This window comes from Hyperoodon ampullatus, assembly GCF_949752795.1.
Source record: "Hyperoodon ampullatus genome assembly, chromosome: 3".
NCBI classification, from domain to species: domain Eukaryota; kingdom Metazoa; phylum Chordata; class Mammalia; order Artiodactyla; family Ziphiidae; genus Hyperoodon; species Hyperoodon ampullatus.
The window spans coordinates 38291362-38317711 of record NC_136916.1 but is presented as its reverse complement, the minus strand read 5'-3'; the positions used below and the strand labels follow the sequence as shown (position 1 = coordinate 38317711).

The window sequence follows — 26350 nt, the reverse complement described above, 5'->3', positions numbered from 1 at the left end:
AAATAATATTTGGCTATTTGGGTTTTTGCTATTATAAAAAGTGTTGGAATTAACATCCTGTATGTCTAGGTGACCTTTTATAAGCATGTACATAGGATATATTTCTAATAGTAAGTTGGGTGGGTCTTTGGTTATGTGCATTTTTAAAGTTGATGAGTAGTATTGCCAACTTGTCTTCCCAGAAGGATATCAGTGTACATCCCCTAAAACGGTATGTGAAGTACTTGTTTCCCAAAATCTCACCAGCACTGAATATCATCAGAGTTTGATTTTGCCAGTCTGATAGGTTAAAAGCTGTTATTTCATTGTTTTAAACGTCATTTCTTTGATCTTGTTTCCCAGTGGTACCAAATCAAACTTGAAATGGCCCTAATTTTTTCCTCCTTACTAATTTTACAAAGTAATATGTAAATAAGTTTAAATGACATAAACTTTCTGTGTCAATTTCTTTAATCAGATGGGATCATCAGTATGTAATCCAGCTCACCTCCATGTTCAAGTAAGCATCATCATTCCCTTTTCTTTTTATATCCTGCTGTGAGAACTTACCTACTAGAAACTGAAATGTAGCAAGCTCAGATACCACTGTTCCCTAAATAAGAGTATCGGTACCTCTGTTTTCTTTTACAGAATTTCCCCCCACTCTTTTTTGCTTTGATTTCTTATTTAAAGTATAACTTTATGATTTTTTTTTCCAAGATAACTTTGCTTAGGTAAGGTTATTGGTCCCCTTTAAGGTTCTGCATTAGAAAAAAATCAAAAGAGGTAGTTGTAGTATTCTAATATCTCCCAAATTAGGCTCTGATCTTCAGAATCTTTTTTTTTTTTTTTTTTTTTTTTTTGCGGTACGCGGGCCTCTCACTGCTGTGGCCTCTCCCACCGCAGAGCACAGGCTCCGGACGCACAGGCCCAGTGGCCACGGCTCACGGGCCCAGCCGCTCCGCAGCACGTGGGACCCTCCCGGACCGGGGCACGAACCCGCGGCCCCCCCACCAGCAGGGGACCCTCAACCACTGCGCCACCAGGGAAGCCCTGATCTTTAGAATCTTTGATCCACAGGGATGTCCCTCTGACTGCAGAAGAGGTGGAAATTGTGGTGGGAAAAGTGTTGACGATGTTCTCTGAATTGAATCTTCAAGAAATACCACCCTTGGTCTATCAGCTTCTGGTTCTCTCCTCAAAGGTATAAGTGAAAATTTTGCTTTTTTTTAACTCTGGTGAAATGACCAGTTGGTACCATTCAGCTTATTCATACTCTTGTTTTATATGCTAGGGCATAGATGCTTTTATTTCATGTGTGATGATTTGATCTAGTAAAAAGGTCATGTCCTCAGCCAAAGTAAACATACATTATCTCTTGTAGTACCACATTTTGTGTGTGTGTGTGGTAGTAAAAGGGATAAAGATCTCAGAAAGGGTGGACTATAGGCCCCTTAAAATCTGATACTAAGATGTATTTCAAACTCAATTTCAACGTGAAAGTGTTCTGTAAATTCTTAGTGTGACTCTAGGTTATAATTTATCTATTTAAATTCATACTTGAAAATCCTTCAAGCTGAAAAGAACTTTAAGTTCAACTTGCCCTTTATGGTGAGACCTTACTTATTTTGTATTTTTTTCAGGGAAGCCGGAAGAGGGTTTTGGAAGGAATCATAGCTTTCTTCAACAAGCTAGATAAGCAGCACAACGAGGAACAGAGTGGTGACGAGTGAGTAATACAGTATAGAAATAAAATCATTTCTCCAAGTTCATCTCATTGTTATCTAACTGTTCAGTCCATACCTTCACCTCAGCACAGAATTTCCCTGTCCCCTTAGCTGCTCAGTAATAAAATTAAAAGAATAATGCAGTCTCTTCAACTCTTTCATTTTAATCTTTCCAGGAAAACAGCAATAATTGTTCTGTAAGTTGCAAGCTTAAAAGCTATTTAAGTGTTTACTTTGTGCCAGAAACTATTTGGCCCTAGGACTACAGTGATGAACCAGTCAGACAAGGTTCCTGCTCTCATGGAGATATTTCAACGAGAAGAGAAAAGAAAATGAATAAATAACAAAAATATTAGAGTGAAAAGTGTTATGCATATATTTCAAATGAATGATATGATAGTGACAGCATAGCTACTTTAGGTTGAGTGGTCAGGGAAAACTTCTCTGAGAAGGTGCTATTTTAACTGAAGCCTAAATGATAAGAGCCACAATATATAGATCAGGAAAAAGCACATTCTCAGTTAGTGGAACAGTTAGTGCAAAGGCAGGACTCAGCATGATGTGACTGAAAAAGAAGATTTTTTTGGAAACAGATACAGAGTGCTTGCTCTGTGCCAAGTGCTGTTCTAAGCACTTTAAACCTTACAGCAACTCTCTTTTGCCTCTGTTTTATGCATGTAGAAACCAAGGCACACAGAAATTAAGGAATTTCCAAGGGTTATGTAGCCATAAATTGGTGGACCTGGGATTTGAATTCAAGCAGTTTGGCTGAAGAATTTTTGCTTTTAATCCTGTTTCAGCCTACTGCTTCTAATCTGGAATAACTTTTAGTTATTTGGCTTGAGCAATTGATTAGAACGTGGTCTTATATACTGAGTTAGGAAAGACTGACAAAAAGCAGGTTTAGGGGGAAATAAGCTCAGTTTTGACCATGTAAGTTTGAGATGTATATTAGTATCCCATATGGAGGTGTTGAGCAGGCAGTCTGGGGTTTTAGGGGGAGGTCAGGACAGGAGATACAGATTGGAAAGGACTAAAGCCTTCAGACTGGATAGGGTCACCTAGGGAAATCGTGAAGAGAAGAGAAAGAAACCCAAGATTGAGCTCAGAGGCGTTCACCATTTAAAGGGAGGATGAGCCAGCACAAATAAAGAGGCCAGTGACAATGCCCCAGAAGCTAAGAGAAGAAAATGTTTCAAAAAAGAAGGGGTCAACTGTGTCAAATCTGCTGAGGCTTAATTAAGATGAAACTTGGTTATTGGTTTTGACAGTGTAGAGGTCATTTGATTATTCTTTCAAGGGCTACAAATAGCATTGGAAGGGAGGTTAGGGAGGGGACAGAAGCCTAATTGAATTGAATTGAACTGGGAAGAGGTAAAGAAGTGGAAATAATGACTGTAGACAGTTCGTTCTTTCAAGAAGTTTTGTAAAAAGGAGCAGAGAATGAGACAGTAGATTTTGTACTTTGTGCCTGCCTCCAGTGATCATATTAGTTCAGCTTGAGTTTTTCTGTTTGTTCATATGAGCATATGCACTGTTGTCTCTTTCCCAAACTATAGCTCATACCGTTCTGTTGAATCTTTTAGGCTGTTGGATTTTATTACTGTACCATCAGGTGAACTTCGTCACGTGGAAGGCACCATTATTCTACACATTGTGTTTGCCATCAAGTTGGACTGTGAACTAGGCAGAGAACTACTGAAACTCTTAAAGGTAGCCCCACACTCTTAAGGAGATCCAGGATCTCTTTATGAAAAAGGGATGTTTGAACTCAAGCCTCTTTTATGCCCGTTAATGACAGGAAACAAATACATAGAAATATTGTAGAACTACCCTGGGTCTAGAGGATCTCTTTTTTTTTTACTTTGAAAGTGGAAGATGTATGATATCACTACATTCTTAAGCAAGTTCCATTTTAAAAGCATACCTTAAGTGTGTTAGTGTTTAAAAAAAAAAGGTGAAGACTGTTCAGCAGGAAACTCAAAATTTAACCTTAACTCCATTATTCTATGAGCTTCAGTCTTGACCTCTGTTTCCATATTTGTGAATTGGGGAAATTGCCTATTTCTAGTAATATATTGTGGGGTTTTGTGAAGCTAAGTCATTCATCATTAAATATTTGTGAAGTAGTAAGATAAAAATTAGAAATGTTTTGAACTCTTTTTAAGTATTTTGCTACATTTACCTTATCTCACTTTCTCACAAGTATAGATTTTTTTCTGAACCATTTAAAAGAAGAAATCATGACACTTCAATGCCTGAATACTTCCACAGATGTCTCCTAATAATAAGGATTAATACCTTTTCATTGAGTTTTTTGAAGCATCCAGCCCAGTTTTCTTGTGTCTCTCATTGTCAGATTTGTCTGTTTCCTCATGATTAGATTCAAGTTAAACATTTTTGGCAAGAATATGTCATAAGTGATGTTGTATACTTTCTCTTGTTGGGGTCAGCAAACTTTCTCTGAAGGGACAGACAGTAACTATTTTAGGCTTTGCAGGTGATACGGTCTCTGTCAGTGCTACTCAGCCCTACTGTTGTAGCAAGAAGGCAGCCAGAAACAACACATAAATGAATGACTGTGACTGTGTGCCAATGAAACTACATGGACACTGCAATTTGAATTTTATTTAATTTTCGTGTGTCACAGAATATTATTCTTCCTTTGATGTTTTTTTTCCCCTCAACAATTAAAAAAGGGAAAATCAGTCTTAGCTCATGGGCTGTACAAGAATAGGTGATGGGCTAGATTTGTCCCAGAGGCTGTAGTTTGCCAACCACTATTCTATTGCATTATGTCAAGAGGCTCATAGTATCAGGCAGTCTTAGCCAAATCATTTGATCAAGACAATGACCATCAGTTTTCTTCATTTGCAAAGATATATGTTTCCCTTTGTAATTAGAAAGTAATCCATGGGATCATAATTCGAGGCATGCGAAAATTCTTTTCCTCAGCAACCTTTCACACAGTGGATTTTGTTTTCCCGTCTACTGATGATTCTTGGCCTAAATCACTAATTATACTGGGAGTTGCAAAATGGTAGAATTGAGATTAGAAATTTTTAATTCTGTCATTCCTTCTACATTATTAGCTGGTTTTCTTCTGTGAAAAGAGCCACCCCCCCATTTTTTTGGATATTGTTATGCAGCCAATGAACCTTTTAAAATTCAATCTACTCGTATGCAGTACTCAAAGTGACCCATATTTGGCTAATTGGATCCTTGAGGTAGGCTTATGTGTCCTTCTGACATGGCCCCATTAGTCTTTGAGCACTTCTGTGGCATAAGCTATCCAAGACACAATTGTACTTTCCTTACCCCATCCTGATTTCTCTAAGGAGCCTTGGGTCCCTTTTGTAGGAAAGGATATTTAAAGACCATGATGTGGGAACTAGCCTTTAAAGCTCCTTTGTCTTCTCTGTATCTGTTCACTCTTCTTTTTATTTAGGTTTACAGTGACTATATTATTGATCTTTTCAAAGAACCAGCTTTATTGACTGTTTTATATTTGTTTGTTGGTTTTTGTTTTATTCATCTTTGATTTTATATTTATTCCTTTTTTTTCTTTTTTTTAAATTAATTTATTTATTTGTTTTTATTTTTGGCTGTGTTGGGTCTTCATTGCTGTGCACAGGCTTTCTCTAGTCGGCGAGCCAGGGCTACTCTTCATAGCAGTGCATGGGTTTCCCATTGTCGTGGCTTCTCTTGCTGCAGAGCACAGGCTCTAGGCGCGTTGCGGAGCACAGGCTCTAGGCGCGCGAGCTTCAGTATTTGTGGCATGCAGACTCAGTAGTTGTGGCGCACGGGCTTAGTTGCTCTGCAGCATATGGGATCTTCCCGGGCCAGGGATCAAACCCGTGTCCCCTGCATTGGCAGGAGGATTGTTAACCACTGCTCCACCAGGGAAGCTGTATTCCTTTTTTTCTTTTGTTTCTTGTCATTTCTTTCAGGGCTCAAAGACCTATTTTTTAAACTTTATTGAGGTACAATTTACATAACATAAAATACACCCATTTGGGGCTTCCCTGGTGGCACAGTAGTTAAGAATCTGCCTGCCAATGCAAGGGACACGGGTTCGAGCCCTGGCCTAGGAAGATCCCACATGCCGTGGAGCAACTAAGCCTGTGCGCCACAACTACTGAGCCCACGTGCCACAACTACTGAAGCCTGCGCACTTAGAGCCCATGTTCCACAACAAGAGAAGCCAGGACAATGAGAAGCCCACACACCGCAACAAGGAGTAGCCCCTGCTCACTGCAACAAGAGAAAGCCCATGCACAGCAACGAAGACCCAACACAGCCAAAAAAAATTCATTGATTTTTCATAAGTTTACCCAGTTGTGCAACCATCATCATAATTCAGTTTTAGAACATTTTCATCACCTCGTAAGATCCTTCTTGCCTGTTTCTATAGATTTACCTTTCCTGATTTCTTATAAATAGAATTATACAATATGTAATTTTTTGTGTATGGCTTCTTTCATTTAGCATAATTTTCGAGGTTTATCCATGTTGTAGCACTAACAAATATTTCATTCCTTTTTATTGTTGAATAGTATTCCATTGTATAGACATATCCATTGTTTAGCTTTTCACCAGTTGATGGACATTTGAGTTTTTACTTTTTGGCTACTATGAATAATACTGTTGTGAACATTCACATGCATGTCTTTGTGTGCACATATGTTTTCATTTCTCTTGGGTAGATACCTACAAGTGGAATTTCTGGGTTATGTAATACATTCATGTCTATATATATATTTATATATAATTTTTTTCTTGGCCATGCCGTGTGGCATGTGGGATCATAGTTCCCCGACCAGGGATCGAACCTGCACCCCCTGCAGTGAAAGCACGGAGTCTTAATCACTGGACCACTGGGGAAGTCCCATATGTTTATAATTTAAAGAAACTACCAAATTGTTCTCCAAAGTGGCTACATCATTTTACATATCCATCAGCACTGTATGAGGGCTCCTGTTTATCCACATCCTGGCCAACATTTGTTACTGTCTCTTTTTTTTTTTTAATATACCTATTCTAATAGCTGTGAAACAGTATCTCATAGAGGTTTTACTTTGCAATTCCTTAGTGACTGATGATAACCGAACATCTTTTCATGTGCTTATTTAGTTGTTCTAATATCTTTGATGAAATGTCTATTCAGATCTTTTGCCCATTTTTTGATTGTGACTTAAAGAGTTTTAAGAATGCTTTGTGTATCATGGGTACAAGTCCTTTATCATGTATGTAATTAGCAAATTTTTTTTCAGTCTGCAGCTTGTTTCATTTTCTTAATGGTGTCTTTTGAAGCACAAAAGTTTTGATTTTTAATGAGATCCAATTTATCAGTTTTTTTCTAATATAAATTATGTTTTTGTTATTGTATCTAAGAAATCTTTAATCCAAAGTCTTGAAGATTTCCTACTGTGTTTCCTTTTAAAAGTTTTATAGTTTTAGCTCTTATATTTAGGTTTCTGATCCATCTAAGGACTTGTTTTTAAGTAGGATATGTTATACTTTTAAGATGTAAGTTATGACTCCCTTTTTGGTTTATCTGTTCTAGGCAGGACAGCAAGGAGATTTCAGTAGTAATATATGTCCTTTCAGCATTGCCCTCTTCCTCTCTGTAACAAGAATACAAAGATTTGAGGAACAGGTATTTATGAATGACTTTTTGGTTCCTTCTGTAGTTGATAAAGTGTACAATAGCCTGTTTTTTTTATTATCTTTTCCTAAACAATTCCACTCCCACCCTGCCAGCAGCATATTCCCCTATAAGAATGTAGGCCCACACTGTTCTCTGTGGGCTGCTTGAAGACTTCTTCAGATACTTGGTTTATACCTCCACTTCCTATTGTGTGGTAACCCAGATGGTGAGATGGGAATAAGAGTGGAAACATCACACAGTCCAAGTAGTAAGAATGGGAAGTTTAGCTGGGTATTCATTGCAGTTGTATTATGTTGTAGCTGTCTAAGAAACTGTCCCTGATCAACTTGAAATTAATGAGAATCTATTATTTGAAAGAATGAAAATATAAAATCCTTTACCCTTTTTTCTCATGTGTTTCTCTGGTTGTGGGTAATATTGATTTTTAGCCCTTTTTCTCTCAAGGAAGGCCTGTCTTCAGCTCTTTTAAGTTCCCACTGAAAGTCATAATTTTTGTATCATACTCATCAGTGAAACAGTTGTCATAGGGATATGAGTGTATGGCAGCAAGTAGGAACAATTACAGGGTTAAGATTCTATAGTATGGGCTATCATTTTTTTCTTCATTTTCCTATTTCTTTCATTATATTAGGTATTTGACCTTTTAAAGTCTTTGGTTATAAAAAGCTTTAAGGATCTTCAGCTTCTCCAAGGCTCAAAATTTCTTCAGAATCTAGTTCCTCATAGATGTTGTGTTTCAACCATGATCTTGGAAGTGGTAAAGAATAGGTAAGTTCATGAACCATAAGGTTCATAGGGTATTTGGTGTTAAGATCAGAAGATCCTTGAATCCCAAGGGCTGAGTTCTTGGCCACCTTGATAGCAAGGATACAAAACTGAAGTAGGTACCTTTGCTCCTTTCATGCTATTTCCTTTCATGCTATTACTACTCTATTGGCCTGAGTCTTCATTGGCTTTTTAGGTGAGTAGAAAACCGAGTTTTATTTACTTTAACTGTTGCAGTTTGGGACTGATGGATGGAATTGAATTAGCAGTTTTAGACAATTAAATTAGCAGTTTTAGGCAAATCCATTTTAAATCAAGTTGAAAAAACTGGTAACCATCCTAGTTGTTACTTTCATGTTTAATGTTGTATTTCAGAATATATGTTAGCTGTTATAACAGTCTTTACTGTGTCATGCTTTGTCTGTGGTTTGTCTCCATGGTTTGCTATATTTAGCTCTATTGACATACTTTGTGTTTACCTGCAGATACTTAGAGGTGCAGAACATTAATGTACTAGGAAAAAAATCACCTATGAGCCAATACAACTTCCAGGTTATACTTACCTCTCCTATTTACCAATCATGTGTGAGCTCTTTCATGTTACAGATAAACATTTTGTAGCAAACTGACTACAACAGTCTCCTCCCTCCAAGATGGGAACTTTAGCCCACAGCACACACTATTTCTCCACTTCATTCTTGTTAAGATTATTAACAGACTATACTTATTTAGACTTCATAATTTTACTGGTTTCTTTGTTTACATCTATCTTTTTTTTTTTTTTGCGGTACGCGGGCCTCTCACTGTTGTGGCCTCTCCCGTTAGGGAGCACAGGCTCCAGACGCGCAGGCTCAGCGGCCATGGCTCACGGACCTAGTTGCTCCGCGGCATGTGGGATCTTCCCGGACCGGGGCACGAACCCGTGTCCCCTGCATCGGCAGGTGGACTCTCAACCACTGCGCCACCAGGGAAGACCTACATCTATCTTTTGAACCTCATACTTTTCACTTGGAAATATGCCATAAGTATATATTTTTTGCAGTAATCCTTTCTGATACGGTTTGTGGATAGTAAACTTTTCATATCTGAAAATGTCTTTGTTTTGCTCTTCCACTTGAACAATAATAGTTGGACGAGGTTTAAAATTCTGAGTTTATAATCAGTTTTACATTGTCTTTTTGCATCTAGAATTGCTGATGAAAAGTCTGATGGTTATCTGATTCTTGTATTATTTTAGATAATCTGTTATTTTTCTTCATGGGAACTTTTAAGACTTTATTTTTATCCTTGATCTTCTGAAATTTAACACAATTTGTGTTTATGTAAGTTCCTTTTTAATTCATTTCTGCTTGGTAATTGGTGTGCCCTCTCACTGTAAGGAGTCATGTCTCCTAAACTCTGTAATGATTTTCTTCTTCTATTTTCTTTGAGTACTGTCTCCCCTTTTTCTTTCTGGTGTCTCCTATTAACTGTTGGAATTTCTTGATCTGTGTGCTGTATCTCTTAATTTTTCTTTCACGCTTTTCATATTTTTATCTTTTTGTGTCAAGTTCAACAAAAATTCCTTAGCTCACTCTTCTCAATAATTATTTCTTCAGCTCTGCCCATTTTATTCTTAGGTCCATTTATTGAGTTTTTCACTCCGTCCATCATGTTTTTATTTCCAAAATTTCTAATTGGTTCTATTTTCATAACAGTTCATTTTTTGTTTCATTCTATAATATTCTTTCTTACTTCTCTGAGGATATTCATTAGACTTTTAAAATCTTCTGTTTGTTCCATTAACCTTTTCCCGTAGCGATTAGTTCTCTTCATTGAGTTTGGTGCTTCTCTTTCATGGTGATATTATTTTCTTGTATTTGGTGGCTATTGCTTATCTCCTTATTACTGTTTTTTATATTCCCCATTAGTTTGTCTGAGAGTGCTGTATCTTTTAACACATTCTACCTCTGTGGCTTGAGGATAGTGGTAGGATGTACCAAAGGCTAATCTTCTAGGTGTGGCATTGCCCTAATCCTCCAGCATGTTGTCATCCTCTTAGAGTGCTGCTCTGCCTCTCAGGCCCAAGCTCCTCTATGCACAGATCCCATCCAAGGACAGGCCTCATGGTTGCTTATTTTTTGGCATAAACTGCGGGTGCAATGGTGTCTTGGAGAAAAAGGTAGAGAAGGCTGCTGTGTACCAAACTGTTCATGCACAAAAGTTGCCCCAAGGTTCCTTCTAGTTCCCAGTATATCTGCCTTTGGTATCTGCTTTTGGAGGCACCCCTTCATTTTACACTATGTGTTCTGTGGCTTCCTTCTTATATTATGTTCACTTTTTAAGGATTCTTCATAATTTCTAGAGAGTCAAAAACACCTCTTATTTTTCCACATTACCATGGATTGTACGTATACACCACATACAGACATTCGCACATAGGTATATGTATCTTTTCTGTCATTGGTAGGTATTTGGGGTGGGAAGAATGGAGCATGTGCTCAGTCTATTACCTTGATCCCAGATCTCCAGAGTGTGACTATTATTAAAATCTGTCAAAATGTTATGAGAATCTGTTCACAACTATCTCCTTCATTCTTTAATGCTGCATTATAATTTGTTGCTGTTTAGCAGGTAGATATGATATAAAGGTTATTATAAACATACATTTCCACTATAGTGGGTAACATTAAGTGGTATAACATCACCAAGGATTCTACTGCTTTACAAAGGCTATTTGTAGTTTCAGCTCTTGCTTTTGAAACCCAGTCATTCATCAATTCATACTATAGATATGAATATGATATAAATATGAATATAAATATCCCTACTGTAATTATTTACTTAGTGCCTTCTATATGCCAGCCTTTGTGCTAGGCTATATAGGTAAAAATATGACTACAGTGTACTCTCCATCGTAGAGAGTCTCAGTTTAGAGAGGGAGGCAAACTTGTAAGCATATGTATAGTGTAAGTGTTGTTATTGGCATGAGGGGAATAGAAGAAGCAGCAGTTAACTTCTAGTCATGAAATCTTGAATAGAAATCTCTAATGGTCAGTACATTGAGATATTCCAGTTTCTTCCATATGTTTTTTAATGTTCTGTAGTTTTTGGATTTTCTCAGTGTTCTGTCAGTAGAGATTGCTTGCCTGCCATTCCCATTACTGTTCATTAAGAAATTCAGAATTTATGTGGAGTGTTGGTTATCCAGGTCAAGTTTGGGAAATATGTAACATGGCAGAGAATATAGAGGTAAGGTATTTTACTAAGTTTTTCTTCTTAACTAAACTTTGTTTTCTTGCAGTGTTCACAGTTGGGATCATGTTACTCAGGGCCTGGTAGAACTTGGCTTCATTTTAATGGATTCCTATGGGCCAAAGAAGATTCTTGATGGAAAGACTATTGAAGCCAGCTCAGGTCTTTCTAGAATGCCAAACCAGCATGCATGTAAGCTGGGAGCTAATATCCTGTTGGAAACTTTCAAGGTGAGACTCTAGTTTAGCAACCATTCCCTAATTTTGTTAAATTATATTATAAATAGGGCATTATCTTGGGAGTTTGGGGGACAGGGCAATTTGAGTATGTAGCAGTTTCCCAGAACAGAGATTAGGATAGTAATTGAAACATTATAGACCCAGTTTGATGGAATACTTACTTTCTCACTCATTATTTATATGAGATTCTCATTTATTCTAATTTCTGTTCTTCCTGACCATTTCTTAGAAGTTTGAATATAAGTTAACTTCCTCATGATTTCCTCTAGCAGTAAATCATTTCTGGGTTTTTAAAATTCCCTTATACAAAAAATAATCTTTTAGGTTGCTGTAGAACATCAAGCTTGAAGAATCATGCTCATTGCTTCATTGTTTTTGAAGAACCAGAAATGGGGAATTTACACTCTTCTAATTCATTACCATATTATGACTATCATCTCAATCTTAATTTCTGAAATAGCTTTCAAAAATTCATTTCAAGTTAAAAAAAAGATCATATCTGAGACTAAACAAATTTGCTTTGCTAGTGATTTCTCTAAGACATCTTCTTTACATTCAGTTGTTCACTGTATCTGCACACCAAAAGTATCTGCTGAAAATGTTATTTGGAGGCCAATTTAAATGTAAATCTGATGTTCTGATCCAGAACTATGAAGTGAATGCCATATAATAGTCCTTGAGAGTTGTGTATTAGATACATATGACTCTCCTTAACCATAATCTGATTAAAAACATTCTTAGAAAAGAAAATGGTTTTTGTTTCTAAATTAATCTTTTTTAAAACTAAGAAGGTTCCACTTGATTTCACACAGATGTTGGCTTTCTCAAGGTATCTATAGAACATAGAATTTACTGATAATCAAATTATTAGTCCAAGGTCTGAACGTAATTAGTCTGTACCCCAAAGTTATCAAGTTCAGGTATGAAATTTAACTAAAATTCAAGTAAAAATTCAAAACAGGCCATTTTTTAGGCAATTGCTCTGCTTGTAGAAACTGAGGAAGGGCTTGGTGAAGATTTTCTAGGTTTTCAGAAATTTTCTTGGGCTTTTAAATTTTAAAATAAAAGTTGTGCATACTGTCAGGAATATGGATGTTGGCATGTAATAGATACCTAGGTAGAATTATTCCTGTTTGATGCTGGACCTTATATGTAGCAGTACTTTCATATGATCTCTCTTTTAGGCTAATAAAAGTTTGCCCTGCTAATGAATTGTCTGAGCACAGAATGAGGGTAGAATTGAGTGATTCTTTCCAGATGATTCACATTATATTTGTCTTTGAAATAAACAGTCCAGTTTTACCCATATTCAAACTGTTCTTTAATCTGCCTAACATGCATTGATACAATTGTAAGCTGAAGGTCACCAAGGAATATTTTATTGGTTCTTCTGTTCTTTTTAGATCCATGAGATGATCAGACAAGAAATTCTGGAGCAAGTCCTCAACAGGGTTGTTACCAGAGGATCCTCCCCCATCACTCATTTCATAGGTATTGAACTTTGGAAGGGTGGATAAAGTTGTCAGGAACATTTTTATTTAAATGTCATAATGCTTTTGGTCCTGGAAAAAAAAATTTAATGATACAGTAGATTGACATCTTTAATGACATCTTTGATTATGATGCCAGTAAAACATAAATGCATTTATATTGTCTATGGTTGTCAAGAAGGAAAGGAGCGTATAACTAGTGAGTGAAACTTCTGTCTTGCATCAACTTTCTCTCTTTTTTGTTTGAATACTTCTCAGGTGAGTGCTGTCCTTCTGTTGTCACTCATTGACCTCCCGTTCTCTTAACCCTTGACATTCGTTTTTGTTTTGTTTTGTTTTGTTTTTGCGGTACGTGGGCCTCTCACTGTTGTGGCCTCTCCCGTTGCAGAGCACAGGCTCCAGACGCGCAGGCTCAGCGGCCATGGCTCACGGGCCCAGCCGCTCTGCAGCATGTGGGATCCTCCCGGACTGGGGCACGAACCCGTGTCCCGTGCATCGGCAGGCTGACTCTCAACCACTGCGCCACCAGGGAAACCCTAACCCTTGACATTCTGACTTCAGTACTGGTCTCTTTGGTGACCTCTGAATGTTTTGCTCTTTTAATACATATATCCTAATGCCTAAATCCACTGGTCTTATCTTAATCACCAACTTTCTTAATTTCTCTATCATTCTACACTGTTTACAACTCCCCTGAAATTGATAACTGTAATAATTTGCATCTTATCCTGCCTGTGATCAGTTTTTCTTTCTTCTTTAGTGATTCCTTTTCTTTCTTCTATCCTTAAATATCAGGGTTCTCCAAAGCTCTGTACTTGACACTTCATTCTACTTTTTTTCTTTCTTTACAGCTTTATTGAAGTATAATTGAGGTACAACAATGTCCACATATTTAAAGTATAACAGTTTGATAACTTTTGACATATGTATACACTGGCAAAACAGAAAGTATCACCACAGTCAAGATGAACATATCTATTACCCACAGATGTTTCCTGGTGCCTCTTTGTAATTTGTTCCTGCATCCCTCTCTTCCTTCCCACCTCTCATCTCTAGTCTGGTCTGCTTTCTGACACTATAAATATAAAAAATTTTATGTAAATGGAATCCTACAGTGTGTACTCCTTTTTTTTTTCCTTTCTTTTTGGTCTGGCTTTTTTCACTCAGCATAATTCTTTTGAGATTTTTCTGTAGTTGTCACATGTATCAATAATTGATTCCTTTTTATTGTTAGTAGTATTCCCTGATATGGATATAACCACAATTTATCCATTCACCTGTGTGCAGGTTTTTAGATTGTTTCTAGTTTTGGGCTATCACGAATAAAGCTGCTATGAACATTAATGTATAAGTCTTTCTGAGGATGTATGCTTTCATTTCTGTATGGAAACATGTAATAGTGGAATGGGTACACCATATGGTAGGTGTAGGCTTTATAGTTTAAGAAACTGCCAGACTATTTTCCACAGTCATTGTACCATTTTACATTCCTGTAAGCAGTGTTTCTAGTTGCTCCACATTGTGACCAACTCTTGGTATGATCAGTCTGTTTAATTTTGCTCATTCTAATAGCTATGTAATAGCATCTGATTGTGTTTTTGTTTGCATTTCCTCAATGCCTAATGATATATTGAACATTTGCCATGCTTATTTGTCATTTCTATATTTTCTTTGGTTAAATGTCTGGAAGTCTTCTGTCCATTGTTAAAAAATTGAGTTGTTTCCCTTTTTATTACTGAGTTGTAAGAGTTATTTATATATTCTAAATACAGGCCCTTTGTCAGATATATGTTTTGCAGATATTTTCTCCTAGTCTGTGGTTTGACTTTTAATTTTTGTAATAGTGTCATTTGAATAACCAACATTTTTAATTTATCAGTTACCAGTTCATCAATTTCTTTGTATAGTTCCTGCTTTTTATGTCATATATTAAAAAAAATCTTTGCCAAACCCAAGGTCACTAAGATTTTCTCCTATATTTTCTACTAGAAGCTTTATAGTTTCAGCTCTTATACTTAGATCTGTGATCCATTTTTGTTAAATTTTGTATAGGGTGTGACATAACAGGGTTCATCTTTTTGCTTAAGGCTATCCAGTTGTTCCAACACAATTTTTTGAAAAGATTATCTTTTCTTCATTGAGGTACCATGACATCTTTATTGAAATCAACTAATCATGCATGTGTGGGTCTATTTTAGGAATCTGTTCTATCCCAGTGAGCTATGTGTGTGTTACGTCTTGATTGCTATAGCATCATAATGTGTCTTAAAAGCAATAGTGTAAGTCTTTTAACTTTTGTCTATTCTAGGTCCTTTGCATTTCCAAATAAATATTCTAATCAGTTTGTCAGTTTTTATAAAAGGTCTTCTCAAGTTCTGATGGAGATTGCCTCAAATGTATGGATTAATTGGGGAGAGAATTGGCATCTTAGCAATATTGAGTCTTCTAACCCACGAACACAGTGTATCTCTCCATTTATTTAGGTCTTCAATTTCTTTCAGCAATGTTTTGTAGTTTTCAGTGCGTGGATCTTGCATATCTTTTGTCAGTTGATCCCTATTTCATTTTTTTGACACTGTTGTATATAGTATTTTTAAAATTTTCAGTTTCTGATTGTTGATTGCTATTGTGTAGAAATAGTCGCTTTTTTAATATTGACCTTATATCCTGCAACCATGCTAAATCCACTTATTAGTTCTAGTCGCTTTTTGGCAATTCCTTAGGATTTTCTACATAGAAATCACATAATCTCCAAATCTAGACGTTCTTGATATCAGTGATATGTCTTTTTTCTTTTTTTCTTTATCAGTCTGGCTTAGAAGCTTGCCAGTTTTACTAATCTTTGAAAGAATGAAATTTTAGTTTGAATTTTCTCTGTTGTTTTTGTTTGTTTGTTTTCAATTTCACCAAATTCTGCTTTTTATTATTTCCTTCCTTTTGCTTGCTTTGGGTTCATTTTGCTCTTTTAAGTGATTGAAAAACATCAAAAGAAGAATATATCATGATACATGAAAATTTTAGACTTCAGAGTTCATAAAATATAGTATTATTGGAATACAGACATGCTCAATCATTTATCTGTTGTCTGTCTTGCTTTTATACTTTACCAGTGGAGTTGAGTTGGTATATATATATATATATATATATATATATATATATATCTCACATGACCCATTAAGCCTAAAGTAGTTATTGTCTGGCCCTTTACAGAAAAAGTGTGCCAACTTCTGGTCTGTTGTATTTACCTAGATATTGATATTGCTATTTTTTCCTTCCTGATGATTGAAGTTTCCTTTTGTTTGTGTGAAGGGTTTTAACTACAAAATCCATTCTTTTAATAGAAGTAGGGCTAGTCAGGTTATCTAAATCTTCTGGGTGAACTTTGGTAGTTTGTGTCTTTCAAGGAATTTGACCATTTCATCTTAAGTTGTCAAATTTATTGTCATGAAGTTGTTCTGAATATTCCATTTAATGTCTGTAGGATCTATATTGATTTGCCCTTTCTTACTCCTGGAAGCCGTAATTTGCATCTTTTCTCTTTTTCCTGATTAGTCTAGCAAGAGGTTTATCAATTTTATTGATTTTTCTCCAAGAACCAGCTTTTGGTTTCATTGAGTTTCTCTGTTGTTTTTCTGTTTTCAGTTTTATTGATATGTGCTCTTTTTTGTTTTGTTTCTACTGCTACTTTGGGTCAGTCCGTGCTTCTTTTGATTAAAAGCTTATGTCATTCATTTGAGACCTTTCTCTTTTTTTTCCAATACAAGCATTAAACTATAAATTTCCTTCTAAACGTTTCTTTAGCTGCATCCCATAAATTTTGTTTTTTATTTTCATTCTGTTCCAAATACTTTTAATTTCTTTTGTGATTCGTTCTTTAACCCGTGGGTTATTCAGAAGTGTGTTGTTTAGTTTTCAAGTATTTGTAGATTTTCCAGGTTTTCTGTTATTGATTTCTAATTTGTGGTTATAAAACATACTTTGTATGATGTGAATTTTTAAAAATTTATTGAGACTTGTTTTATTCTCAGAATATGGTCCATTTTGATAAATGTTCTGCATGCTGTTGAAAATAATATGTATTCTATTATTAGGTAGTTTTCTGTAAATCACTGAAGTCAGATTATTCAAGTCTCCTGTGTCCTTACTGATTTTGTATCTGCTTATTCTGTTAACTTATTAAGAGAGGGGTGTTGAAATCTCTGACTTTGTATTTATAGAAATGACTGTGCCTTTCAGTTCTATCAGTTTTTGCTTCAGGAATTTAAAAACTCTATTATAGGGCATAAACATTGAGGATTGTTATGTCCTCTTGGTTAATGGATCCATTAATTATGAAATGACCTTTTTGTTCCTGGCAATATTATTTATTCTGAAGTCTACTTTGATATTAATATAACCTCTGCAGCTTTCTTTTTATCAGTGTTAACATGGTATATTTTTCCCTCTTTTTAGATTTAACTTACTTGTGTCTTTATAGTTAACTTGGGTTTTATTATAGACAACATACAATTGTGTTTTACTTTTTTAATCCAATTTGACAATCCCTGACTTTTAATCAGGGCAGGCCATCTACATTTAATGTGATTATCATCTGGCTATTTGTTTTCTACTTTGTCTGTCTGTTTTTTGTTCCCTTTTTTCTCTTCTCCCTTCTCTCTTTTTTTTTTTTTTTTGTGGTACGCAGACCTCTCACTACTGTGGCCTCTCCCGTTGCAGAGCACAGGCTCCGGACACGCAGGCCCAGTGGCCATGGCCCACGGGCTCAGCCGCTCCGCGGCATGTGGGATCTTCCCAGACCGGGGCACGAACCCGTGTCCCCTGCATCGGCAGGTGGACTCTCAACCACTGCGCCACCAGGGAAGCCCCTCCCTTCTCTTGAATTGAGTTTTTTTGGTTTTTAATGATTCCGTTTTATCTTGCTAATTTGATTAGTTATATCTCTTGTTTTATTTTCTTTTGGGTTGCTTTAGGGTTTATGATATACATCTTTAACTTATTATAGTCTACCTTCAAATAGTAGCATACCTCTTTACATATAGTATAAGAGCATTACAACAGTATACTTCCATTTTTTACCCCCACTCCAGTAGCTTTTGTGCATTCTCATGCATTTTACTTCTCTGTCAGTATATTGAATTATATCTACATTGTTGTTAATTTAGCTTGTTTTTATTTTTATTTTTTTTTTATCTTTGGCTGCGTTGAGTCTTCACTGCTGCACACAGGCTTTCTCTAGTTGCGGCGAGTGGGGGCTACTCGTTGTTGTGGTGCTCGGGCTTCTCATTGTGGTGGCTTCTCTTGTTGCAGAGCACGGGCTCTAGGGCGTGCGGTCTTCAGTTGTTGTGGCACACGGGCTCAGTAGTTATGGTTCACAGGCTCTAGAGCACAAGCTCTGTAGTTGTGGTACATGGGCTTTGTTGCTCCACAGCATGTGGGATCTTCCCAGACCAGGGCTCGAACCTATGTACCCTGCATTGGCAGGCAGATTCTTAACAACTGTGCCACCAGGGAAGCCCTAATTTAGCTTTAAACATTTATCTTTTTAAGAATTTTTTTTTTTTTTTTTTTTTTTTGCAGTACGTGGGCCTCTCATTGTTGTGGCCTCTCCCGTTGCAGAGCACAGGCTCCGGACGCGCAGGCTCAGCGGCCATGGCTCATGGGCCCAGCCGCACCACGGCACGTGGGATCTTCCCAGACCGGGGCACGAACCCGTGTCCCCTGCATCGGCAGGCAGACTCTCAACCACTGCGCCACCAGGGAAGCCCTCATGTTACTTCTTAAAAGACATTTTCATTGGGTATAGAATTCTAGATGGACTTTTTTTCTTTTAGTGCTTTAAAGATATTGCTCTACTGAGTTTTGGCTTTCATCATTTCCAGTGAAAAGTCTGCTTTCATTCTCTTTTTTCTTCTCTTTATAATGTATTTTTTCTTTTTAGATTTCTTCTTTATCAGTGGTTTTAAGCAATTTAATTATGATGTGCTTTAGTGTTGTTTCCTTCATGTTTCTTGTGGTTGAGGTTTGTTAAGCTGCTTGGATCTGTAAGATTATGGTTTTCATCAAGTTTGAAAATTCTTCAGGTATTATCTCTTCAAAAAAATTTTTCTGTCGTCTTCTTCCTCACTGGTGCACGCATGCACACACACACACACACGGTCTTCTGCGACTCCAGTTACACATATATTAAGTGGCTGTAAGTTGTTAAACAGCTCACGGATATCCTTTCTTTAGTCTTTTTTACTTTGTGCTTCATTATATTGCTGTAAATTCAAATTCCCAAATCTTCTGCAGTGATCTCATTCATTAAAAATTTCATTTTTAGGGCTTCCCTGGTGGCGCAGTGGTTGAGTCTGCCTGCCGATGCAGGGGACACGGGTTCGTGCCCTGGTCCGGGAAGATCCCACATGCCGTGCCACATCTTCTTGCAGGATCTTAGTTCCCCAACCAGGGATTGAACCTGGGCCCCTGGCAGTGAGAGCACCAAGTCCTAACCACTGGACCACCAGGGAATTCCCTTCCCTTACCTTCTTGAACATATATTTTAGTTCTTTTAATGTCCTTGTCTGCTTACTCTATCATTGTGTAATTTCTGATCTGTTTTTATTGATTTATTTCCTCTTCGTCATGAGTTGTGTTTTCCTGCTTCTATGCATGATGAATAATTTTGATTGGATGGCAGACACTGTGAATTTCACATTGTTAATTTGCTGGATTTTTTTTCCTTTGAATATTTTTGAGCTTTAAGTTTCTTGGAAAGCATTTAATCCTTTTTATGATTATTTTTATGTTGTGCTATGTAAGACGAGACAGCCTTTAATCTAGGGTCAACTTGGTGCTACAATTAAAGCAATGCTCCTTGTATATTATGAGGTGTCTCCACTGTGGGTGTTGTGAATATAAAGTGTTTCCTGTCCTTTATGACCTCTGAGAATGGATTTGCCTACTGCTTGCCTGTGATTTTTTCCCTGACTTCAGTTTGTTTTTTCATACAGATGCACTGACTAGCATGCAGCTAACATACAAGGGGAGCTACCTGCACATCTCCAGGCCTCTCTTTCCATGCAGCTCTTTCCTTTCTGGTACTCTGCCATGTGAATTCTAGCTGCCTTAACTTTCCTGAATTGTCAACTCTGTCTCTCGAACTCCAGAAGACCGCTGGATTCTGAGTTTCCCCTCTCTGTGCTACTTACTGCCTAGAAACTCTCCAGGCAGTAAGATGGGGCAATTATTATACGCCTCTCCTCATTTATTTCCCTTCTCTGAGGGATCATTGTCTGTACTGCTTCTTGTCTGGTGTCTGAAAATTGTTGATTCATGTAATTTGGCTTATTTTGTTGTAGATGTTTAAAGTGGGAAGATAAATCTGGTTACTCTTACTCCATCCTGGTGGGCAGTGTCTGTCCCTCTTTTTATACATTCTCTTACTTGCAGATATCATACCCCTTCTCATGATTTCAGTTATTTTGGTGGGGTCTTTTGTGGGCATGGCTCCCAAATCTTTATGTCAAGACTCTCCTCTTTCCTTAGTTCAGTGCTTCAATGACTTCATTCCTGCTGGATATTTCCATTTAGTATTTTTTTCCCTTTTACTTCAAATGCAATACTGTTTCCTTCAAACAAATTCCTCTTTCCATTGTCCCTATTTCTGTTATCTGAAACACGGCTCTGAGTCTCAGAGGCTAGAATTCCTTTTAATCTTCTCAAATATACTTGGTACCTATGTTCTTTCATTCTTTCCCTCATACTGTTACCTCTTTCTTCTTTTTTATACCCTCCCCACACACATACAGCCATTGCCTAATTCCCTAATTGCATTTAGACTACTACCACAGCTTCCTAACTGGTTTCCCTGCTTTCTTTTTTCTCTGCAGCAATTCTCCCTGCAAATTGCTGCCAGATCAGTATTCTTAAAATACCACTCTGTCATTCAAAACTCACCAATACCTTCTTTCATAAATTACCAGCTCTTTATCCTGGTATTTAAAGTCCTTGATGGAATTCCCTGGCGGTCCAGTGGTTAGCACTCAGTGCTTTCACTTCCATGGGCCTGGGTTTGATCCCTGATCGCAGAACTAAGATCCCAGAAGCCACGTGCCACGGCCAAAAAAAGTCCTTGACAATTTGATCCAACCTACCTTTCCAGCATTAACTTCCATTATTTACTTTTCTGAATGCTTCACCCTATCTCCACAGATTTCCCCACCATCCTCTGAATATGTCTTACACTTGCCTTTCCTGTAATTTTACTCTTACTTTTCCCTTTAAATATAACAGTTCTTTCCAGTTCTTTGTGCATCTAAATGTTACCCATCTTTTAGAATCCAGCTTAAATTCCTTCTTCTCTTTGCTCTCCTAAAGCACACCATCTCATAATGATCTCTTCCTTTGCGCTCCTTTTTAAACTCTCTCTTTACCATTTGCTAGACAATAAACAATGTTTGGAATTATTAGATTTTTGGTATCATTCTATTACTTCTTTCATTCTTTTAAAATATTTTTTTCTTGACTTCCAGCTAAATTAACATTATTGAAGGACGAGAGACCAGGTTTTGTGCTTTTGAATATTCCTTATAGGACCATATTATTATGCTTGCACATAATAGAAATTCATAAATATTTATTGATTTATTTCAGGTTGTAAATATGAAGACAATGTGTGCTACTTATTCAGGCAGTATAATGGGTTTCTTCCTTTCTTTTAGACAGTTTAATTTTTGTAGTCTTGTACTATCACCAGAAGAAATTTTACAAGTATCCTGGTTACATTGACCTTAAAGTATTAATACATAGAATCAGTAGAAATCTGTGTTGCAGTGTACTTGACTTACTTGAGAAAGAAACAAAAAACTTTTTACCATTTCTTTCTCCATTTTATGTTCTTTTTATTTGAAACGTTTTTAGTTATTTGAGGCAACTGATGGTATTCTGTTTTTCAGACCTGCTTTCAAATATCATCATGTATTCACCCTTAGTTCTTCAAAGTTGTTCTTCTAAAGTCACAGAAACTTTTGACTATTTGTCCTTTCTGCCCCTTCAAACCGTACAAGGGCTGCTGAAGGCAGTGCAGGTAAGTCTTGACTCCTAAGGAGCTTAGCACAACTGAGGTTGAACTGCCGAGTGGAGGTCTGATGTATTTCTTACACATATGTATGTGTAAGGAATACTGTTTCCCTTGATTCTAGAACATAAAACTTTCTATTAAAATAGAGTCTATTTTCCAAGTTTACCCCCTCTTCATAGTGCAATTCTCTCTCCTTTGATTCAGTTTCAAGTTAGTGAAGTAATTGAAAGGCTCTTAGGAAATTATTAATTGAGGACAGTAGGTTTAAAGGTATTCACAACTAGTTTCAATTTAGCATTTCAAAATATAAAATTGTCCTTATTACTAGTGTAATAAACAATGCAACTTGTTTATAAAACAGAGCCAAACTTTCTTTTTTTTTTTTTTTTTTTTTTTTTTTTTTTTTTTTTTTGCGGTATGCGGGCCTCTCACTGTTGGGGCCTCTCCCGTTGCGGAGCCCAGGCTCGGGACGCGCAGGCTCAGTGGCCATGTCGCTCCGCGGCATGTGGGATCTGCCCGGATCGGGGCACGAACCCGTGTCCCCTGCATCGGCAGGCGGACGTTCAACCACTGCGCCATCCGGGAAGCCCCAAACTTTCTTATAAAAGCCAAATGGTAACAGTATTGTGTAGAAATGTGCTAAGGCTAATAAACAAATTGCTGTTTTTACCTACTGATTCTTCCTCTTTCAGCCCCTTCTAAAAGTCAGCTTGTCAATAAGAGACTCCTTGATACTTGTCCTTCGGAAAGCTATGTTTGCCAGGTATGTAGCCTCCCATGAGATCTGAGGAAGTGATGCTTTCTAATGTTACTTAGAGTCCTCTCTGCAGTCATCTCTAGTACAACCTGTTCACAGCAGTCATGCAAATTCCTAACCCAAGCTAGAGATGATAATACCATCTTCTAAAGATATTATGAGATGGGTAATATGTGGGAAGCATTTGTTACTTTAAGGATAGGATACCAAATTAATATCACATTGGCCATATTATAATACACTCATGGATATTCAGAGGAGCAACTAGTAAGTAGCCATATGCTATTTATCCCTATTGTAGAATTGACAGTTTGTTGTTACTCCTTACCCAAAAGCATGTCTGATAGGCCAAGGTTGTATATTGTAGCACCTATAACATGAATTAATCATTGAGCCTCAGTGAGATGAGTGTATCATTTTTCTGGATGGAGGGTTTATAAGGTACCAACCGCTGCACTCTATGAAGAAAGGAAGTGCTCCTTTAAACTCAGAGAAAATCAACAATTTCCTTTGCTATATTTAGTACTTACATTTGAATTATCAACCCATTGTACAGCCTTTCTGCACTCTTGTTCTCATTTCCCTCATAGACTTGTCAGCGGGATAGAGGAAAGTATAGATAGTATCATGAGGTTAAGTAGATAATGCAAAATTCAGCTGAATTCCTGTAATACTAATTGCCGTGAACAGCTGATGCCTTTTTTTTTTTTTTTTTTCGGTACGTGGGCCTCTCCCTGTTGTGGCCTCTCCTGTTGCGGAGCACAGGCTCTGGACACGCAGGCTCAGCAGCGATGGCTCATGGGCCCAGCCGCTCCGCGGCATGTGGGATCTTCCAGACCGGGGCACAAACCCATGTCCCCTGCATCGGCAGGCGGACTCTCAACCACTGTGCCACCAGGGAAGCCCCAGTGCCTTATTTTGAGTATATAAATTCAATTTATTTTGCTCTGTGCTTCATTGTTTATACATATGCGTTTCCTGTACAGAACTAACTGAATTTTTCTGACCCAGAAGCCTATTCCTGTGAAATCAGTACTGTTTGGTAACTTCTTCTCTTGTCTATTCCTGAGCTAGCCAGCTTGATGCCCGAAAATCTGCAGTTGCTGGGTTTTTGCTGCTCCTGAAGAACTTTAAAGTTTTAGGCAGCTTGTCGTCTTCTCAGTGCAGTCAGTCTATTGGTATTAGCCAGGTAAGGATTTTTTTTCACAGCAGCTTATAGTGTGTGCACTGATGCAGGAGCTGATGATGTGCAGACTCTTTTCTTTTACTCCTGTTCTGGTTGTACAAATGATCCTGAAACTGAGAGTCTGATGATGATGATGATATCAGCCAACACTTTTTAATGGAAAATTTGCTATGTGTTAACTGTGTTTTTCAATATGGTAGTCCCTAGCCTCAACGTGGCTGTTGAACTGAATATTGATTGAAATGTGGCTAGTTCAAATTGAGTGTTGCTCTATGTGTAAAACACACACTGGATTTTGAAGATTCTATGTGTGATAAAAGAATGTAAGCTATCTCATTAATAATTTTTTATTTTGATTATGTGTTGAGATAATATTTTGGCTGTGTTGGGTTAAATAAAATATTAAAATTAATTTCACCAGTTTCTTTTTACTTTTTTGATTTGGCTACTAGAAAATTTAATATTATATATGTGGCTTGCATATGTGATTTGTATTGTGTTTCTGCTGGACCGCACTGTGCTAGACTCTGTGCTAAGTGCTTTACATTTATTTTCTCATTTAATCTTCACGGCAATTCTCTGAGGCTAAATACTGTTATTGACCCCAATTTTAATAGTTTATTTACTTTGTACATCTGTTAAAACTGGTAACCTGAGAAAACAAAACATTTTACAGTAATTTGATAATCAAGGTTTTGCAGCAATAAAATTCTTTGTCATTTAAATTCAGTAATATACGATTTGTAAGTAAGAGATGTATCTGTTTACTAGTTTCATTAAGAATTCTTTATTGCTCTGGTATAACTATACAAAACTTTTGTTTATAACATATGGCATAGATTAAATATTAGGAACACTGGGTATGATTTATGTATTGTTATTATCCCCAATTTAAGGGTAAGAAAACTGAGACTGAGAGAGGTTAAATAACTTGCCCAAGGTGATATGGCCAGTGATGGGTAGAACTGGGATTTGACCTCAGTCAGTATTAACTTCCTCACTAAGATGCCTGAAGTAAGGATTAGGAGTTCTTGGCCTATAATGGCTGAATTTATTATGTGAATCAAACAAGCAGTGTTATTCTTTGTCAAGTCCATATCTAAACAAAACAACTACCTACCTCTAAACCTCTCAGGAGTTCACGGAACCAAAAAGAGCTCAATTCTTCTAGCTATTGAAGACATTTAAGGAAGTCTTTTAGACCTTTTATGTAAAATCAAGTTTATTATGACTACTGAATTCTAGAGGCATGAAATAATCTGTGTGCCTTCCTAAGCAGGTGACATTGCCAAGGAAAATCTTAAGGAATAAGGAATAGTTAATTTTTTTAAGTGCTTGAAAACTCTCTTAGTCCAAACTAGAATAAGAGTGATAACTTATCATGGCCTAATAATGATTATAATGTCTGCCTCAGTCCTGGATTTTGGCATATGGGGAAAGCTAAATGTAAGGTTCTTTGACCAAGTACATCAGCTCATTTTACCCCCTTAATAGAAATGACTTACTCTGGTAAGATAGTCATGAACTGGCCTCTCTTCTTTTCAGGTCCATGTGGATGTCCATAGCCGTTACAATTCTGTCGCCAATGAAACCTTTTGCCTTGAGATCATGGATAGTTTGAGGAGATGCTTAGGCCAGCAGGCTGATGTTCGACTAATGCTTTATGAGGTAAATCAGCAGAGTGAAGAGATGTAGTACTTCCCTCCCCAACTCCACTAATAATCCTTTTAACTTTAATAATTTTTTTTCTGATTATCAAAGTACAGTAGATACGCTCGTATTTAATGCAGTTAGGACCAGTAGTTAGTGATGCTTAGCCAAAAAGTCGTTTAAGGTGAGGAATCATAAAGAATAGTTAAAACACCTTAAATGTTTTATTTTAATTTGAAATATTTAAATGTACTGTTAATTTACCAGTATTTTGTTTTAAGGCCAAGTTCTTTTGGTTTTGAGTATGAGTCTGCCATTTGGAACTTCCTGTCTCTCAAGCGAACCATAACTTTAATGTATTGCCTATAATTTCAAGTCTTTGCTTACGTAAAGTAGGATAAAAACTTTAAGACACTTCAGATACAGTCTTATTATAGAAATCTTCTAGATATGTTTAGTTTTTCCCCTAAGTTTTTATAATTGTCTTACCCCTAATTCATCAGAAATTGGTTTTAGAGATTTACTTTTATTAAGTCTTTCCAAAATATTCAACTTAGTTTTTATGAAAACAACTTCTCATTTTTTTGTTGC

At 36.9% G+C, this 26350-nt stretch overlaps 1 protein-coding gene across 2 annotated transcripts in view; it reads left to right on the top strand.

The window, feature by feature from the left end:
* FANCI (FA complementation group I) overlaps nucleotides 1–26350 on the top strand; it is a gene marked incomplete at its 5' end in the record, with an annotated part of 80494 nt that overhangs the window by 23854 nt on the left and 30290 nt on the right. For both annotated transcript variants that reach the window (XM_079698773.1, XM_079698772.1), the window contains 12 exons: nucleotides 458–499; nucleotides 1060–1183; nucleotides 1623–1708; nucleotides 3293–3419; nucleotides 7273–7365; nucleotides 8009–8145; nucleotides 11426–11606; nucleotides 13019–13106; nucleotides 22042–22172; nucleotides 22859–22929; nucleotides 23998–24112; nucleotides 25655–25777. In XM_079698773.1, coding sequence (XP_079554899.1) covers nucleotides 458–499; nucleotides 1060–1183; nucleotides 1623–1708; nucleotides 3293–3419; nucleotides 7273–7365; nucleotides 8009–8145; nucleotides 11426–11606; nucleotides 13019–13106; nucleotides 22042–22172; nucleotides 22859–22929; nucleotides 23998–24112; nucleotides 25655–25777 — 1318 coding nt within the window. The remainder of the gene's footprint in view (nucleotides 1–457; nucleotides 500–1059; nucleotides 1184–1622; nucleotides 1709–3292; nucleotides 3420–7272; nucleotides 7366–8008; nucleotides 8146–11425; nucleotides 11607–13018; nucleotides 13107–22041; nucleotides 22173–22858; nucleotides 22930–23997; nucleotides 24113–25654; nucleotides 25778–26350) is intronic.